The following is an 18,783-nucleotide window of genomic DNA, read 5'->3' on the forward strand; positions in this document are numbered from 1 at the left end:
AAAGTAAATTCTAAAAGCCAACATGGCGTCCCACTGTTTGAATATGAAGGCAGCCTTCGGGTTTAATAAGGATCTCATGGGTGGCGTGCATTCTCTGTTTGATGAGACTCGAGAAGCCATTCTTTTTCCCTCCTCTCACACACTTGTTTACCATGACTGCAGAAACGGATCCCAGCGCTTTCTTCAAGGCCACTCTAATATGATCTCTGCTGTGTGCGTCTCCAATGATAAACGGTGGATTGTTTCGGCCGATTTTGGGGGAAAGGATACGATGATCATAGTCTGGGAGTCTAAGACCCTTCTCCCCGTTCGGACAATAGTGGATCAAGTTCCTGGAGGTGTAATCCGGATGGATCTTTCCGATGACGGCGCTCTTCTCGCAGTTTTGTCCGGTGCCACTCCAAATGCCGCCAAAGTTATGAGCCAATCTCTCTTTCTCTTTGAGTGGTCCAACCCAGATGAGCGCCCTGTAGTTTCGGTAGAAATTCCTCCTCAGCTAGGGTTTCAGCGAGATGTGCGGTTTAATCCTTGTGATTACCGTGAAATAGTCACTAACTCTGCTTATCGGACTGTGTTCTGGTTGTGGGAAGAGCAGCTTGTTGACAAGGACTTGATCAACGTGCTGAGCTACCACTCACCAGACATTCACGTAGGAGACTTCAAGGCTTTACCTTCTGTGTTCACTGTAAGTTGCTTTCTACCCGGCACAACAGCAGCACTCACAGGCACTGTTGCTGGAGAGGTGGTTCTCTACGATGTCAACGGAAGAGCATTTTCAGACGGGTTAACCGGGAATGCGCCAGTGCGTCGCGTGCCCATTAAGCTCTTAACACTCCATGCCAGCTCTGGAAATGTTCAGGCGATAGCTGCTAACGATGAGATCATGGAAAAAGACGAGACTGTCATAGCAGAAAGTTACACAGCATCGGGGGAGTTTGGAACTACTCCGTTCTTGGTTCCTGGGCAGCCGTTCTTTCAGGCGCTAGTGAGCAACAACAAAATGAATCAGCGCGCTGCCTTTTACAAATACTTAACAGCGGCTCAGCAAGCTGCAGGTCAGATGACCACTTCTCCAACCGCAGCCTTTGCTCAGGCCATCACTTTTATCTGTGCTCGCTCAGATGGATTTATAATCACAGGAGGCCTTGATGGGTGTGTACGGATGTTTGACTTTCGTTTGCGCCTTCTATCGTGGTATGAAAATCTTGCATGCGGACCAATCACATCTGTCTCCATTGCAATGCCCCAGCATTCATCAAATAAGGATGGCTTCCAAGGAGGAGATGCCGACATAAGCATTTCTGCAGTGGCTCTCTTGCCTGGCGCAACACCACGGGAATATGCCAGTAAGTCTGAAGCGCTCCACGCCAAGTTTGGTAGCGTCGTTTTAAGAGACTTTATTGTTGGAACTAGTAGAGGCTCTATTGTACTGGTTCCAGCTGCTCTCTTCGAGTTTGTCGAGCCTAGCAAACGACGAGGGACATTACTCTACCAAGGCATACCACATGCTACATCGTGCACCTATACGCCTCGAGACACGCGAGATCTCCCCATAAGGCTTAACTACAATCTGAAAACTCAGGCATCGTTGCCTCTTTCATGGGTGGCGACGATGAGGGGAGACATGTTGCTATTTGACTTTACTAGCAATAAGATCCTTCGGTCCATTTCGCTGGCTGGTCACATCGCAGCGACAGAATCTGGCAGCAAACGCTTGTCGGGGACTCTTGCCCAACGCCACGCAGAGGGCTATGAGCAGGCGTGCTACTTAGTTCCTGAACACCCTCTGGCGCCTCTCAAGACGCAGTCGTATGCACATATCACAGCACTTTCTCTCTTCTGTCCTGCAGACGCTAGCAGACCCGTGCTACTTGCTGGGACTTCGGTAGGTAGCTGTTTGTTGATGGATCCGTTCACTCTCCAGGTATTAAGCACGTTTCGGCATCTCAGCCGGACAAAGACCATACCGCTCTTGTGCCCATTCTTGAAAAGGAAGTCTATCTCGATTCCTGCCCAAATAACCTACGTAAAGTTTTCAAGAGAAGGCGACATAATCGCTGTACTAGATGAAACGTCCTTCCTTACGCTCCTGACAAAGTCAATATCAGATGAACCGGCAAAAGATCTAACGACAGGAAGAATCACAACCGCCAATGACGCCACTGAAAAAGCATTTAATTATAGCACATACTCAGACATATTCCTTACGTCCCTTGTAACACCACTTCAGGCGCCCCCAGTGTTCATCACAGATGCAGACGATGCTAAGCAGTCAGAGCAAAGTAAAGAGAATGAAACAAGGACTGCCTCTGGTGTCCGGTTGCAACCTGCAGCTCTCTTGGCCCGTGCTTCTCAAAAGAAGCGGGCAGATGCATCCACAACTGGTCAGTGGACTTCCCTAGGAAGGTTAGTCATTACCAATAACGCCATTCTACGTGCAGTGATCTATTGCGACTTTTTACCGACTAAACTAGTTGAGGGAGGACGCGACCCTTTGGTTTTGCTGAGCAAGGATCGCTTCTTTACCATTATAGACATAGACAAAACCCTTGTGAGTCATGATCTGATTGTTGTTCACTGTAGATTCAGAGCAGAGCAGAGCGCCACACCGACCGCCGTTTGCTTCCTTCCACGGCCGCCATACTATGTATCCACATTGACAGAAGAGGAAAGGAACGCAGAGATTGATAAGTTGAATTCTGAGCAAAACGTTCTAAGCAGAAGCCTTAAGGAGGCGTTGTTCAGCTTACAATCTGAGGACAGCGGGGCTCTCTGTGCTAAATATAGACCGGACTTGCAGCCTATTGAGCAGCGAAATCTACTCCTCATAGCAAACAGTCATTATAAGTTTCGTCTTCGAGAAATAGAGGCTCTTCCTGGAGCCTTAGAGCTATCGAATCGAACCGTTTTCCCCGCGTCTCTGTTGACCACGGCACCACAGTTGTGCGCATATTTTACGGGTGGGTACACTCCGCAAGGACAGCTACCCAATTCTGCCATACTGCAGGGTCCGCAATATTGTGTCAATCCCAACCTTGCAGGGCCCTATCCGCTGCGCCGCACTGTTCTGGCACCGACATATGGTCTTCCGATCAATATTCTTAGACACATCTCGGCCTACATGAGCGACTCACGACATGACCTCTCCAGCTGCACACCAATTCTGCAGACAACTAGCACGGAAGAGAGGTATAGATACCGAACACGTTATGAGACCTTGAACTCTGCTGGTGCAATCCGTCACATTGCGCAGTACATAGCGTTTGCCACACCTCGCAAGGTCATCGGGCTCATGCGTACTCCTCTTGATGGAGCATCACACAGGTACATGGGTCTGATTGGCCATGCAGGAGAGGTATTGAGTCTCGACGTGTGCTTCTGCTTTAGTCCCGGCTTGGACGCGGGGAATACCTTCTTAGTGAGTGCAGGGTCTACCGACTTTGCCCTGTTCCTATGGGGGGTTGACTATCCTACTTTTGACCTAATGATAGATAGTACGGTGACCGTGTCATCGACTGGGCAGCAAAGTGGGCCGATTACTGGCCCAACTGCCACCGACTTCGCCTCATTCGATCCTTTCACAGCGCAGCTAGAGGGCGGCCCAACTGGCCAATTCTACGCAGAAATTCAGGACTACTTTAGCTATGCACAGATCAACGATTCAGAAGAAAAAGGCATCACTCCCAAAGAAGACGCTCGTGCTCCTGTGAGCATGCTCGACGAAATACTACGGGCTCTGGGCGTCTTCATATCCAACTCGGCAATGGTGGATGCCAAGGGGGAGATCATCGAGGAAGCTATTCGTGCCGCCCGTCTGCGGTTCTTCCTCTCTCGGTTACGTGCTGCACTGAAAGAAGGCAAGCCCCCAATTTTGGTTGAAGCCACGGCATTCGGCTATAACCCTCTAGAAGACTCTAACCAGGAGACCAGAGTCATGAGCGAGATGAGTCTATATGAGCAAAGCGAGTCCGGTCTGTGGGAGCTTGTTGGCGCCGATGACGTGACCCTGTCCTTACAAGAGTTCGTTAGGATCCTGGTCAATCACCGTCCGGTTTTGCCATATAAAATGGAGGACATCGTCCGTGCATTCACTGTCTTTGGGGCAGATGAAGCTGTTGGTGTCCTAGACAAGGCAACATTGATTAACGCTCTCGTAAACAACGGAGAGAGCTTTTCAGGTGGTGAGCTGATGGATGCATTGAGTATTCTTGCCGGGGGAGGCACATCCAGCGATACTTTGATGGGCGCTGGGGGGCTGCTGCCCGATCAGGTCTCTGTCATCGACTTTGCCAACACTATTCTAGGCTTCGAGACTGACCAGCAATCTGAAGGGAGGTCGATGGTACAGGAAGTCGAGGGGGGCGACTAGGGCTAGTGAGATTGCACCAAGACACACAGCAAGAGTAAGATGTAAAATAAATGACTAAAAATGTCTGCTTTACACAAAGATACTAGAAGGATAGGCCCCAAGAGGACTCTTAGCAGGGATTCTATTACAGGAGAGGCAGTTTTACTGGTTGAGCTGCCTATTTTGGAGCATGATACCAGCGATTCATCGGATTTACTACGACACATTCAGTTTTTACGGTATTCGAGGTCTAGATACATCCTAGACGTCAAAGCCATTACTTATCAGTCGGATAGCATACTCATTGTCATGGAATGCCCAAGAGGCGGGTCGTTACGGGCACATTTCGATGAATCCATAGCAATTTTACGAGAATATGAGGAACATGAGCTGTGGCGACTTCTGACGCAACTAAGCGAGATAGTTATGCATATAGGATTTTTATATACGTCCAATGCTATGCACATAGACCCAATTATTACTCCAGACACTTTATTCTATGATTCCTACGGAAACCTGCAATTAGATCTAGTCTATTCGTTAGAATATTTAATTAGAATTACTGGTAGATTCGAGCCATCGCCCCAGGACCAGAATGTTCAACGCTACAGGGACAAGGTAGCGACTGTGAACTGCGATGTATCTGAGACCTGCATAGCGTATTCTGTTGGGGCCATCCTTTACGAAGCTATTCTTCTTGGACTGGCTTCTTCTGTCCCAGCATCTACTTGGCCGTGTTATGTACAGTTTCAAGCCAATTCAAGGTTTGTCAATTCGATATCACACAGCTCGGCGCACGCAAAAGTCCTCCTAGAGTACGAACAATGGCGTAAGTTCTTTTCTCTGTATGGGCTTTGCAAAGAAAGCTATCGCATATGTTTGACAAGAACACCCTATTTTATGAAGGTCCTGGAGTGCTTGAAGGGGTTGAGCAACACTTTCACATTGCTCGGAACATGCGTTGATCGTGTTGGAATCTTCAAGCCAGTTCTTCAGGATATTATTCCACGAGATTTAGGTCTGCTGCTGTCTCCTCACTATCCACCCGTTCTCCCTATAGATTGGCTGGAGGATAGAGGCACGTCCCTATGCATAGAATTACTTATAGATGAATTGGTGGAGCAACTTAGCAGTATGCTATTGACACCATGGATAGAAAGGGAGCGGCCGATAATATACACCGAGTTACGCGCCAAATACTCTCAGAGCCTGCTAGCCTTACTTGAGGGGATGTTATCTAATACTCCCGAAAAGCGTACTACGGTTGCCACTGCTGTTACACACCCCCTAGTGCAGACATCGTATCACGTTGACACCCCGCTGATGTTAGCAGCAAAGCATGGAAATGTCGGAGCGCTTACGAGCCATCTGCGGGAATATGTACGGCGAAACGATGGGACTAACAACACTGCCCTGATTCATGCTGTATTATCCAGGCAATACGAGGCAGCTCTCCTCCTTGCTCCCCATGAGGCCGGCGCCGTCAATGCTGACGGGAAGAATGCATCATACTATCTTCTTGACGCTTGTACCAGTGCAGACTCTGCTCTTTCTGAAACTGAGCAAGAGATACTTCGCAGGCTGACTCCTATTCTTGCTACTCATGAGTCTCAATGGATATTTGCAGAGAAGAAAACTCTCCTAATGCTAGCTGCTTCTGCCAACAACATGACGTTTGTAGAGCATTTTGCTGCCAGCGAGTCTGCAATGACGGACTCTAGCTCCATGTGCAGTGCGGAGTATGCATTGCAATCGCGTGCTAAGGATGCCTTTATTCGGCTAGTGAAAAAGGAACATAACTTACTGATATCTGCAGGGTATACACCCCTCATGTTAGCTGCAGCTAGTAATGATGTCTTACAGCTCAAGAGTGAGCTTGAAGCAAGTAGTGCTTCCATTGGAAAGTATTCTCCACAAGGGTACACAGCATTGATGATAGCAGTTATCATGCAAGCAAGCCAGGCCGTGGAGATTCTTATCGCTCATGAAGCACGAATACAATCAACCCCCTCTCGACAGACGGCTCTAATGCTAGCGGTTACATCTTCATTGGAAGATATCGCGCTTTTGCTTACTGAGAGAGAAGGAGGGCTCAAGACGTTTACTGGCAAGACTGCGCTAATGTATGCAGCCGAGCGTAATATGATTAGGCTTGTTGACACACTTGTTGATGTAGAGGCAGGGCTTAAGGACCTGCAGCTAAATACTGCACTGATGCTAGCTGCTATCTCCAATAGTTCAGAGGCCGCGGCTCTTTTATTACCCAAAGAGGCGTGTCTCCTCAATAGAGAAGGGCTAACAGCGCTTATGTTAGCTGCCCAACGAAACAATATAGAGGCTCTACGCGTCATTTTACCGTACGAGTCCAGTATAAAGTCACCAGCAGGAGGAGCTACTGCATTGATTCACTCTGTATATTGCGGTAACGCTGAGGCTGTGAAGGTCCTAGCGCGTGCTGAGCCTGGATTTAGAAATCAGAGTAATGAGACAGGCCTGGAGATTGCTCGCAGGCAGAGGAGACGGGACCTTGTTTCGATTTTAGAAGAACATGAAACATTCAATCGACATGAGGATGGGCTTACGCCGCTTATGGTAGATGCAATTAGAAACGACGTCTCGTCTGTCAAGAGACACATCAAAGCATATGAGGAGAGCTTAAAAGCAGCACCTGCAACCGGCGTGTCTTCGCAAATAGGACTGCGGGATAACTACGGAAAAACGGCACTCATTCATGCCGTTGAGAACTCTTCCATGGAGGTCGTCGCACTTCTGGTAGACTATGAATTGGGGTTTCGGGACCACTCGGGCTACTGCGCCATTTACTATTCCCTCTTTGCCGAACAACAACTGGACGATGAGCTATTTTGTAGGCTATTTGACGTCGAAAAGGGTATTCTGGAGGACGCTGGCTTCACTCCTCTGATGATGTCTGTACTTATGCGCAACACCACAGTTGCTCTTTTGCAAATAGAACACTACGCTACGATAAGTACCAAGGATGGATATACAGCTCTTATGCTGGCAGCAATCTTGGGTAACGTGGATATGGTGGAGCTCTTATGCCCGCTAGAGTCAGGGTGCCAAACGAACACTGGATACACTGCACTAATGTTTGCAGTAGAGAGGAATGACCTGGAGACAGTGCTAATCCTCGTTGAGAGTGGAAAAGAGCTCGGGTTGCAGGAAAAGACTGGGTGGACGGCATTGATGATGGCAGCCAAGAACGGCTACTTGAAACTGGCAGCGCTGTTGGCCCCTCATGAACATGGTTATCATGATGCAATGGGCTGTACTGCTCTGCTTCGAGCCGTCCAAGGCAACCATTTCAGTGTCGTACAGGTCCTAGCAGACTATGAAGAGGGTTTGACTACCACAGATTGCTACCCCAGGGGATGTGGTTGGACACCTCTTTTCGAGGCAGTGTACAACGGCTACCCTAATTGCGTGGCATTTCTCATTGAGAGAGAGGTTGAAGTGCTGAACCATTCTGCCCACGATCTTCTCATGTGTGCACAAAACCAGCGCTCTAATGTCCCGCTAGAGAGAAGACTTCTGTGCAAGTCTATTATACATGAATTTATCAACCAAAGAAGTACAAGAATCTAATCTGGTTTAGAGGCAAGAAAGTAAATGTGAATTAAAAATGGCAGACGATCCTTGTAAAGTATATGTGGGTGGAGTCCCCACAAACGTAACCGAAGCGGAAATAGAGGACAACTTCAAGAAGTTCGGCAGAGTTACAGACGTGGTCGACACCAAAAAGGGTTTCTTTTTCGTCACGTTTAACAGCCCTGATGCCGCAAAGCTTGCCCTTATGGGGGATGTCACATTTGATGGTCGCAGATGCAAGGTAGAGATTGCAAGACCTAAGAAGCCAGAGTATACAGATAGGGACAAGTTTTCTCGCCCGGAAAGAGTTCCATTCAAAAGAGATTATCCCGATCGTCGCCCGTTCTCTTCTCGCGAACAAGGAGATCCTTATCGCCCTATGCGTGACGAGCATTACTCCCGTCCGGGGCCCAGAGATGTCCGCCCACAAAGGTCCGCTGAATACGATTACCCTCAGTGCTCCTTCAATTTTGCTGTACGGAACCTCCCTCCGTCGCTTTTGGCTATCTCTCCATTCAAGCAGTTCGTTCTCGACAACTATGGAGCCACGGATTACACCATAGTGTCGTCCGAGGTCGACGTCGGATATTTTGGCTCCAACTCGAAGGAAACAGAGGACAGGGTCAATGAGAAGAGCTCAATTAACTATGATGGGTGCAGATTAGTGATAGAGCCGTACAAGCGTGGGCCCGGAAGGATTGCGCATCGACAGGCTAGGTCGGATCACTTTAGTCGTCCACAATGGGTAGGAAAATCAACCGAAGATGAGTACGATTTTCCAATAAACGTTCAAGAGTCTAGATCGAACGACAACGACTATGCTTACAACCCTTCTGCGGAGCAGATGCAGGAATGAGATCAAAGACCTTCAACTTCCAACCTTTAATACTCGGACATCAGGGGATGGTATGTGAACCTTCTAATTCTTCTTGTATTGGCCGCCATAGTACAAGGCGAGGCAGCGAGGAGCATCAGCACCTCTTTATTTAGCAACCTTAGCAACAAGAAGTGACCACGTTAATTTAGATAGTGTGGGGTTATGCGGCGACAGACCATAGTTCTAAGAGCTGTGATGAAGAGCATTTGATTTGGTCTTCGAATGGCGTGACTTATGAATGTGCGGATGGCCTCCGGGGTTCTTACTGGTAGTTAACTTTCTTAAATGAGCAAGCTCGCTTGATAGAAGGCTAATGGTTAAGGGAAGCTCCCGCACAACATGATAGATAAAAGTGCTGAGCTGCTCAACATCAAAGTTTGATGAGGCGTGAGCACGTTCTGTGAGCTCATATGTCCATCGCTTCACTGCAGCCTTGAACATGCACTGAGTGTCAACATTTCTTTGAAAAATGTTACTGCCAATAAGAAGGATGTGCATGACCTTATCTATCCGGCCTCGTAGTATTGAAATAGGGTGATCTAATAGTAGCTCCATCACTCTTTGTGACTGCAACTCCTTTGTAAGATCCACACTATCACTTAACCGTCCTAGGACTGATTTGTACTCATGTTGAAGCTCAGAAACAAGTTGATCAGTTCCTTGGGAAAGGAACTTATGGACAATCTCGCTTATGCTTCCTTCTCCCCGTGGAAGTCTGTCAAACAAAAAGTAGGAAAGAATCTTCGGAATGGTGCATGATTCCCAGGTTTGGGGCGAGTATTTGGAGAAGAAGGGAGTCAGCTTAAGTGTTGTTACGGTCAGCTGGAGCTTCATGTGAGTCACATTGTTGAGCATATCAGTAACCAATCCGTTCGAGATAAGCATATCTAGAAAGTGAAACAATATGGCATAATTAGTCAGAGCACCTATCTGTGCAAGGGGATTTGTCTCGTAGATCGACAAGGCTAAATATACACCAAAAACTATGATATCAGGTAAGAGCAGACCACATGCTGCCGTAATACCCATGAGGACCAGCATCTCAATGTCAAAACATCGCTTTGTAGGCATGTGGTGGGCGAATATTCTTCCACAAAGCATGCCAAACGACTTACACCTGGAGGCCAGTTTAGAGTAGGAGCGAGGCCCCATCACCGGGAGCCCATCAGTATCGGTAATCTGCAGGCCTGCAGTTTGTGCGTCCTGATCAGTTGGTTTCATGAGGAGTAGAGGCAGTTTAGAGATGGATTTGTTATTCTTGTTACCAATGTACTGTTTGAAAACGCCATGAATGAACAGATACCGCGGTACCAACGAGTAAAGCATCGGTAACAGCGTTGTCTGCGTATAATAGTGACACATATCTCCGTACGACATGCCACATTGGGTGTTTCCGATTGTCCTAACATTGCTCCCATTGCTCTCCTTTTGTTTCTGGATATGGGTCTGGATAGGAACACCTTTTGTGTCAGAGACCTTGGATATCATTCTCTCTAACATGCCCGGGATGCTGTAGAAGTGAGGCGCGTTGGAAGAGAGCAAAGACCCGGCGTAGCCAGGATTTGCAAAGGTATATGCTTGCCTAAATGCATAGTACTCATTATAACTGCTATAGTACTTAGTTGTCTCGCCAAGCTTAGCACAATCTTGCGTTGCTGAATCGTAGAAAAACTTGTGAACATATGATAAAAACACCTTGATTGGCTGGGAATATATCTCTGAGGCTCTAGTCAGTGCCCCATATAGGAAAGCAATGGCTGGAATGGCGTCTTCAGAGCTCGCAATCTTCTCAATGGTGTCCAGCGTAAATTGCGCTAAGAACCACAAAGGATTAATAGATATGTAAGCACCAGACATAAACTCTGCACCTATCTGGGTAGAGTTAGAGATGGTGAAGAGATTTGCATACTCTATCAGCATGTTTTCAAAGTTAGCTGAGGGGACTGTGGAACGTATTGCTAGAGTAAAAATATGCGATTCCTGATCGAGGAAAGAGAAAAAAGAATGCTTAGAGGTGCAGGAAGGCGGGTCCTGCCAACAAAAAGACAAGTCCGCACACTTAGAAAAGCGCGACCTGACCGCCTCTTCGTAGATTGATAAGAAATCCTCGGACGCATCTTCAAGCGAGTCCTTAAGCGAGAGACAGCCCATTTGCAGATGGTAGCCAGCATGGATGTACTGTCGTTCAGAGAACTCACTTTCTCGAAGTTCCTCCATGATAAACCTACAATTGGCATTTAACATAGGAAAATCCAGCGAAAAGGCCGCCGCGATATCTGTTGGCAAAGAGCTGGACTTCTGATTGCCAAGTCCTTGATCATAGATAGCCTTCATATGTTCTTTAACCCAGAAGAGATTGGATGTAAAGCGGCCGGAGAACAGACCAGAATCACCAAAGAACCAATTCCGAATGCGAAAGGTGTCTTCTTCCAGACGCTGGACCTTTCTGGCAAATGCATTGAGACTGGAAACGCTTTTGCTGAAATTAGAAACAAGTTCCCGTATGCGCAAAAGGTTATCCACTGCTTCCTTCTGCCCAGACTCATCAATCTCCTTCAAGAGCTGGGCTAGATTGTTGCTGTGCTCAGCACGCCTTATAACCAGAGCTTCCTTTTTGCTTTCAAGGCTGTTCAGACACCCGTTTACCTGATCGCATTGTAGATCGCTATAGATCTGCATCGGGCCTGTGGTCGTTGTGTAGTGAGTAGGACAATTGTTGAGTTCGGTAATTTTGTGATCTATGTCTTGCAGAGTGATCTTGATGGAGTCAACCTTATCTCCTAATAGACTAGTCTTTGTAGTGATTATATTTTTGAGGGGATTGGTCGGTTCAGATAAGTTTTGTGTACGCAAATTGTGGATCTGCGTGTTGACAACTTTCTGGAGAGCATCTACTAGGGATGATAAAGCAGAAGAATCAAGGGCTTCTGGCCCGTTGAAAGCAGAATCAAATTGAGGAAGTTCTACAGAAAGGTCTATCAGAGCGCTCCCGATAGTCTGGATAGATAATAGTAGCTGCTTCTGCTCTAAGAGAAGCTCTTTCTTCCTGGCGTTAAGAACTATAATTGACTGGTGAAGAGAAGCGTAAAGCATGGTCATAAACCACGAGTACATTCCTGAGTCAACAGAACCGCCCTCCAAAAGCATGCTATTCATCATTGGAAGAGGCGAGAGCAGAAGGTTGCACTTAACCACTATCAAAGTAATGACAGAGCAGATCCGCTCCCGTGTTTCTGTTTTCTTTTCAGTGACAAGGAAGAGCATAAGCTCTCTGACCACTTGTAAAACGCAGAGGTAGCCATGAAAGTACCCGAAGGGCTCAATGCGATCAGAACCAGTACACGATTGAAATTGATGCGAAATGGCTTCCTCATCATTTTTGAAAGGTGGCGACTGTTCTGAAGAGCATCCAATAGAGTTCTTGACGCTTGGTGATGCCCCCGTCTGAGAGGCAGGAACAGCAGTCTTCTGAGATGGCTTGGAGGTCAAAACGCCACTACAACTGTAAGCAATTGAGAAAGCCGTGTCTGAGAGGAGTAGTCTACTCTTCACCTCCCTTGGAAAACAGGAGTCGACCAGTGCAGCAACAAGAAAGGTGGGATCAGCACCATAGGTAATGAGACAGTACATAAAGTCACTGGCCACCTTCTTATAGTGAGACGTAGACAAAATAGAACCATAGACTATATGTCCCGATATTCTATGGAGGTGAGTAGTAACATTCGGAACAGCCAATAATGAAAGATGAGACCCCAAGGCTGTCACCAGCGTTTTTGTCTCCAGAAAAGGAGGATAGCTAGCAGAGAAGAAGGCGCTGATTGGAGCCGCCTCCTTCACAGTGCCCATCCACGGTAGCGTATAGACAAGCTCATAAATGGATAAGAGAATCTCATAAGGAAGACGCGTGCTTGAAGGGCCGGTTCCATCCCCATCAAGAGATTTATTCAACGCCTTAAGAAACTCATTGCAGAACTCAGGGCCTTCTCTGAAGGTCCTGTATGCCAGAATAAACGTTATGTTAATGTGAGCATGCATTTTGTTTGCCACAAAGAAGAGCTCCGCTCCAGTGCACTCGTTGATGTAGAAGGATAGCATATCAATGTCTTGTAGAAACACCAGGGTATCTATTGTTCGGTATTTGAGAAAGCCAGCAGGTGCCTCAGCTGCCGGGTTAGGCAAAGGAAAAAGCAACCTAAGAATATACACATCAAGAAGATAACCTGTACGTATCAGGCTTTGAAGGCATGAGTTGGCTATAAAGATACGAGCGTCTCCGTGATTTGGCTCACAAAGGGGCTCCACCACAAATGAATCAAAAATGTACAACAGGCCTGGAATAAACGATGTGCAGGAAGGCTCTTGGTCCTTGTGTGTGTCGGTGAGAACAATTGTTTGCTCAATGATAAGCTTTCTCATAGAGCGAAAGCCCTGCTTCAGCAGTAGCAAAAGAAATCCATATGGGACCATAAAAAGGATGTCCATGATGGACCGATGTAGAAGGGTCACAACATCGTCAGCGCCGCTTCCGCTGCTCGAGAACGACAAGCGCATGAAGGAAGGGAGCTCCCTAAGTATCTCTGAATACGCACTGAAGAAGTTAATGATCGGGGTGCTGAAAGTGTTATTTTGAGCATATGACGACAGCAGTTTACGCTCAATACAACCAGAATATGAAGAAAGAAGAGAAGACGGGACCAGAGGGTGGTTTGCGGTTGACAAAAACATGAGCGAGAGCAGGAGCAGCATAAATGAGTAGAAGAGTGGAGTTCTAACAGTTATGCTGGAAAGAAGATTCCAATCCACAGGTAAATCTAGTGCAGGGGATTGAGCAGCAATAAAAGCCTCCTTTGCACACATGATAAGATTTCCTTTCATGTCCTGCTTGCAGCACCAAATGAAGAACGACAAAAGATCAAAGGATAGAGCAGAAGTAATGTGTCGTTTGGCTAAGGCAAAAGACATGATCATGGACAAGGTATCCAAGAGTAGTGGTTGTCCGAGTAGGGTATATAGTACAGATACTGACAGAGAAATAAAGGCATCTTCAGAAATATCTTCAGCCCAGAGACCGGGAATTATAGGAATATCTAGGTGACCACCGTACCCATTCTCCACTCGAAAAGTCGGGAGAACAAGCTCTGGTGTAGTGTATATGAATAGCTCGTCGATGTTATCGTAAATTCTTGTGGCTTCTTCTGTGTGTGCATCAGCCTTGATTGCTAAACCTTTGAAGGCGAACAACTCAGAACAATTAGCCGACTCAATTGGGGATTGCTTTTTATAGTTAATATGCTTCTGAAGTAGTAAATTATCCGTCTCAATTCCGTTGTCGTAGATATTAAGTCTTTCGCTATAGGAGCTAACAGAACTGTATGCGTTTGCCAAAAGATTAGCAGAGGATGAAAGTGAAGCTACTTTACCGAAGGTTTTGATAAGGAGCCAGTTTGCAGCTTTTCGATACTTCTTGACCCGTATCTCACCGTTGGATGAGGTGGGGTCTGTGATCTCTGTGGAGAAGAGATGCCAAACGATGCGATGAACGGCTTCCTCAGATACCGTGTAGGTGCACCGGTCTGCTGAAAACTGCGCCCAGATCGCTCTTTCAACTATGAGGTCGGCAGTATCCTGCAATAGTTTAAATATCTCACTGTCGCTGCGACCATCTTCACGCAAGTAAGAGCAGGCTTGCTGCAATAATGGCATATATGCAGGTGAATACAACTTCCTCGCTGTTACTTCTTCTTTCAGGAAAACAACGGCTTGAACGTGTGCCTTTTCATATTTATCTTCGTTCAAATCAAATGAGAAGTTGATAAGCGTACACACTCGGGCCAGGACAGTGCGAAAGAGGTGGGCAAAAAGTGTGAAGTATGTCTGATAGCCCCGTGTGATCTCCTTTGAGGCTTCAAAGGAGGAGATGTAAGAATACACGCTAGTGAGTACAGCAGATGGGGATCTAATAAGGAGAATCTCACATAGGTCCTGGGCATTTTGATAACTTGGCGACGAATCCGAAAAAGCCTCCGCAATTACGTCAGAGATTATTGATTCGTCAGCTTGCATTGCAGTCAGCACTATCTCTGCAACTTGAGAGTAGTGGTACACAGCAAGCAACTGCATCCATGAGCGTCTATGTGACATTCCTTTTAAAAACTTTGTTTTCGTTTTTTCCTTTGACAGCTTAAAGATCTCTCTTCTTACCGATGACTGAAATACTGCTTTACCAAGAAGCAGAGGAGTTTGTTCGAAGTTTGCAGTCTTTTGACATATACAACGTGGGTAGCAGAGAGTGGCATGCCCAGCACACACGTCTTGTCAAACTGAACATGCAAACCCACCAGAATATGATGTTTAATCGTGAGGACTATGTTGCTGATCTTATGAACACGTATAGGAAATGGGATGTCATCATTTCTGACCTTATATGCATACACTTGTTTAAAATTCACGTCTTTCCAGCCATTGTTGCAAACCTAAAGCAACGGCACACAGATGAACCTATTCGCCCAGACCTTGAGCCATGCATGGCACATTTTCTGTACGATCTTTTATTCCATGAGGTCGTACTGGCGGAATTTTTGGCATCTACTTGCCTTGACAAGCTTCCAGAAGCAGAGCACCTCGACGACCTTGTGGACTGGTGCGTATATCATATTACAAATTTGATTTCAAAAAAATTCACCAGATTGCCCTGCGCCGGGAAAGACAATTCAGAAAAAAAATCAAAACTTGATCCACGTTTTCCCACATCGGAGCTAAGTGCTGCAGTTTCCCAGGGACTTCGTGACCGTTTAAAACAGCAGGCTCAAGACTCTAGCAAATCCATGCTTGAAATTGCGCAGCATCTAGAAAATAGCATTCTGGGCTTTTTTGACCAGTTGGTAGAGAATGATGTTTCTATTAATTACAACACATCCCTGACTGTTCTATCCTTGCTGCGAGGCCTACTCTTTCACAAGCTCCCCATCTCCCTTCAGTCAAAGCTCAAAGCCACTAGGATATCGGTACTTGTTGCACAGCTCCTTACCAAGAATGTCGCTGCGCTCTATGGAAATATTGCGCCGTGGCAACGAATGCTTAATGACAGGTCCCTAGAGTACTGGGACGGAACATCCTGGTACAAGTATGCCACCAATGAAGAATCTAATTATAAGCTGACCGTGATGGAAGCTCAGGTTTGGCTAATCCTTCTAGAAGCTAGAGCAAACATCCCCGACCAATTCACACAAAACGAGTTGTCTGTCTTCGATTCCATAAAGGGACGGCTCAATGAAACTCTTGTCAGCCAGCTCCCTGAGTTGAAAGAGTATAGGCTTTACCTAGAGCAGCTGATTCTTCAGGGTGCCCAACAAGAAGCTAGTTCAGTGCTTGCCAAACAGCAGCAAAAGATACGCGAACAATACGGTCTCGCAGATGACTTTACTCTGGCTTCCGATGCACAGTTATATTCTCCAGGAGCTATTCTTGTTCAAACAGCCAACTATTACGAGTCCGAGCTCACCCTTAAAGTACGTTATTGGTATCAAATGCATACAAAGGCGCACACAAAAGGAGAGGTAGCAAAAACAGGGCCCACATTTATTACAGACATGACTGATAAGGAAGAAGAGTCCATAGGAACCTCCGTCACTTCATTTGAAGCCCTCTCGCAAGTCATCAAACAAGCAATGTATGATGCTCTTGCAGAAGAGTATGTAAGACTGATGGGGACGCTTAGGGTGGAAGACATAGCAGATACTAGTTCCACAGGGGTGTATCTAGACCACTATAGCAGCGTGTTTCCTGTCTGTACCAACTGTGGGGTACTTGCACGCAACAGGTGTTCTCGATGCCACAACGTTTGGTACTGTGGAAGAAAATGCCAAAAGATAGACTGGGTTGCCGGGCACTCCAAAGTATGTAAGCGGCAAGATATACCGAAGTCTGACATAATAATGCAAAAGAAAGAAGAGACAGAGCAGAAGAAAGGCATAGAGGGAAACCCCGAGTACGTAGAAGAGGAACAGATAAATCCCTTTGATCAGCCAGACTAACGAACAATCAAGGCTTGTTGCATGTAAATCCCCCTTTGGAGCTTTAGAATGGCACGGTTTGGTTCCTGAATCAGGCTTTAACGCAGCAGAGCTACATACCTGACATCTTAGGTAACGCGGCTGACTGGCTGAGAAATGGATACAGTTGTACGGAGATAGATAAAGAGTGTATGATCTTCTGAGTTCTGAAGATGGAGCGACAGCCCAGGCATCCCTTTATAGCAAAAGTCATGTCTTTTTATTGCTGGCGTGGAGCAGAAGAACAGTGCATTCCATGGATCGTGTGTTTCTATGTATTCTGCTCCTGGTGGCGTAAGTCGATATGCATTGTAGCCATAGATGTAGCTACCCCAATGACAATTTATCGGTCGGTACAGTACATTCTGGAGAAAGCTAACTGTGGCTTCATATCCTCTACGCAACGCTTCCTTGTAGTCTGCCTCTATAATGCATAAGGTGCGATGCTGGTTGATATGCTCTTTGCTGTGCTCCACTCCTGCGGTGTGCGTTGGTATGTCTATTATGTCATAGTGAGACTGATTGCAGAAGTGATTAGTTAGGATGGTATCGCTAATAAGTGTAAGAAGGCAAAAGACTAGCATACCGTTGAGCTCAATACACTGAACGTATCCGTCTGGTGGTATCAGTTCTGGAGCAGCTAGGTATACCTTATGGAACGGCCCTATTTGAGAGGGGGGTATCGTGGTGACGGTGCTAGTATTCTGCTTTTCTTCTTCTAGAACTCTTCGCATTGTGGCAAGAAATTTCTCTGCCACTACTTTATTCCTACAGAGAAGCGCTTGGACAACTGCATCGCAAGTTTCATCGATGATATTGAGATAGGGAGAAAATGAAAGCTGGGTGTTTCTCTCCTCTATTGCAAGATTGACGGTGTGCTGCTTGAGTCTAGCAGTCTTAATTTGCTGTAAATCCTGATTGTCAAGCCATGCTGCCTCATCGAATGCTCTACACACAATATGAATTTGACTGGACAAGGGTGCTGCTCCAGGTAGGAACTTCACCGGCTCGACCAACAGCGAGGTTCCAAAAACTAAACCCAAAGTGTAGGGATTGACTCTATCTGATAGAGAATTGACTGTATCGCTTTGAAGATCTATATCCTCATCATAGCAAACAATTCCTGGCTTAATCGCTGAGCCACAATTTTCGCAGGCGGCTACAGAGCCATCACGTATAGCTTGGAGGACAACCTCTGGAAGGCAGGAACGCCCACATGCCAAGCAGGCGCCCGGGTTACTAAGAGATCCGTGTACCTGCTTGACATCTACAACCTCGCTGAGCCCCACGCCACGTTCCAGTTCATCAATGTTCTGGGTCAAAATAAGCTTCAGGATCCCCTCGTCTGCAAGGAAGCGAAGAAAATAGTGTGTAAGCGAAGGCCTGATGTTAGATATAAACATTATGCTTTCGTGGTATTCCCTCAGAACACTATAAACAACAATGGGATTTTGAATAATGCCCCGTAAACCAAGGGCATATCTTAAGAAGAAATCATCGTCAGAAGGGTCGGCAACCTCTTGCTGGAGTGCATAGACAAGAAGGGGATAAAAGTGCTGCACCCTTCTGAAGATGGATCCTGATGAGCGAAATGCAGAAAGACCAACAGCTGTACTAACTCCTGCCCCGAGTATGCAATACGCTTTGGGCTTGGGGGCGCCCTCACCGGGGAAAAGGGCGGCATATAATAAATCAATCTTGTAGTTCAAGAATGAGTTTTCCGACTCTAAGGAGAAAGACTCCAGAAAAGGAGGCTTAAGTTGCCGTATTTCAGCCCTCTGTAGTGTGAACACTTTGCTCAGGACCTTGCCCAGGCCTTTTTCTTTACTACGGCGCTCCTCAAGCCGTCTGTCCTCTTCTATCTGCATTTTTTGAAAACTTTAAAAGTACCACGCATC

The 18,783-nt window shown here is 46.6% G+C and overlaps 6 protein-coding genes across 6 annotated transcripts; 4 read left to right on the forward strand and 2 right to left on the reverse strand.

The window, feature by feature from the left end:
• Nucleotides 1–22: 22 nt before the first annotated feature.
• GL50803_0015364 (Coiled-coil protein) lies at nucleotides 23–4,369 on the forward strand (the record flags this gene model as incomplete). The annotated part of the gene is made up of 1 exon (XM_001708794.1): nucleotides 23–4,369. One exon carries the CDS (start codon nucleotides 23–25, stop codon nucleotides 4,367–4,369), a length of 4,347 nt encoding a protein of 1,448 aa, XP_001708846.1.
• Nucleotides 4,370–4,429: 60 nt separating this feature from the next.
• Nucleotides 4,430–7,954, forward strand: GL50803_00111967 (Kinase, NEK; the record flags this gene model as incomplete). Its single annotated transcript, XM_001708793.1, has 1 exon — nucleotides 4,430–7,954. The coding sequence occupies one exon, from the start codon at nucleotides 4,430–4,432 to the stop codon at nucleotides 7,952–7,954; it is 3,525 nt and encodes a 1,174-aa protein (XP_001708845.1).
• Nucleotides 7,955–7,991: 37 nt separating this feature from the next.
• Nucleotides 7,992–8,813, forward strand: GL50803_0011186 (putative RNA binding protein; the record flags this gene model as incomplete). The annotated part of the gene is made up of 1 exon (XM_001708791.1): nucleotides 7,992–8,813. The coding sequence occupies one exon, from the start codon at nucleotides 7,992–7,994 to the stop codon at nucleotides 8,811–8,813; it is 822 nt and encodes a 273-aa protein (XP_001708843.1).
• A 204-nt stretch (nucleotides 8,814–9,017) lies between these two features.
• Nucleotides 9,018–14,975, reverse strand: GL50803_0034701 (uncharacterized protein; the record flags this gene model as incomplete). Its single annotated transcript, XM_038046075.1, has 1 exon — nucleotides 9,018–14,975. The coding sequence occupies one exon, from the start codon at nucleotides 14,973–14,975 to the stop codon at nucleotides 9,018–9,020; it is 5,958 nt and encodes a 1,985-aa protein (XP_037902277.1).
• A 62-nt stretch (nucleotides 14,976–15,037) lies between these two features.
• On the forward strand, nucleotides 15,038–16,867 carry GL50803_0017543 (Zinc finger domain; the record flags this gene model as incomplete). Its single annotated transcript, XM_001708790.1, has 1 exon — nucleotides 15,038–16,867. One exon carries the CDS (start codon nucleotides 15,038–15,040, stop codon nucleotides 16,865–16,867), a length of 1,830 nt encoding a protein of 609 aa, XP_001708842.1.
• A 107-nt stretch (nucleotides 16,868–16,974) lies between these two features.
• Nucleotides 16,975–18,753, reverse strand: GL50803_0011676 (Sirtuin type 2; the record flags this gene model as incomplete). Its single annotated transcript, XM_001708789.1, has 1 exon — nucleotides 16,975–18,753. One exon carries the CDS (start codon nucleotides 18,751–18,753, stop codon nucleotides 16,975–16,977), a length of 1,779 nt encoding a protein of 592 aa, XP_001708841.1.
• Between the last annotated feature and the right edge of the window lie 30 nt (nucleotides 18,754–18,783).

This window comes from Giardia intestinalis, chromosome 5, assembly GCF_000002435.2.
Source record: "Giardia intestinalis strain WB C6 chromosome 5, whole genome shotgun sequence".
Classification (NCBI taxonomy): domain Eukaryota; phylum Fornicata; order Diplomonadida; family Hexamitidae; genus Giardia; species Giardia duodenalis.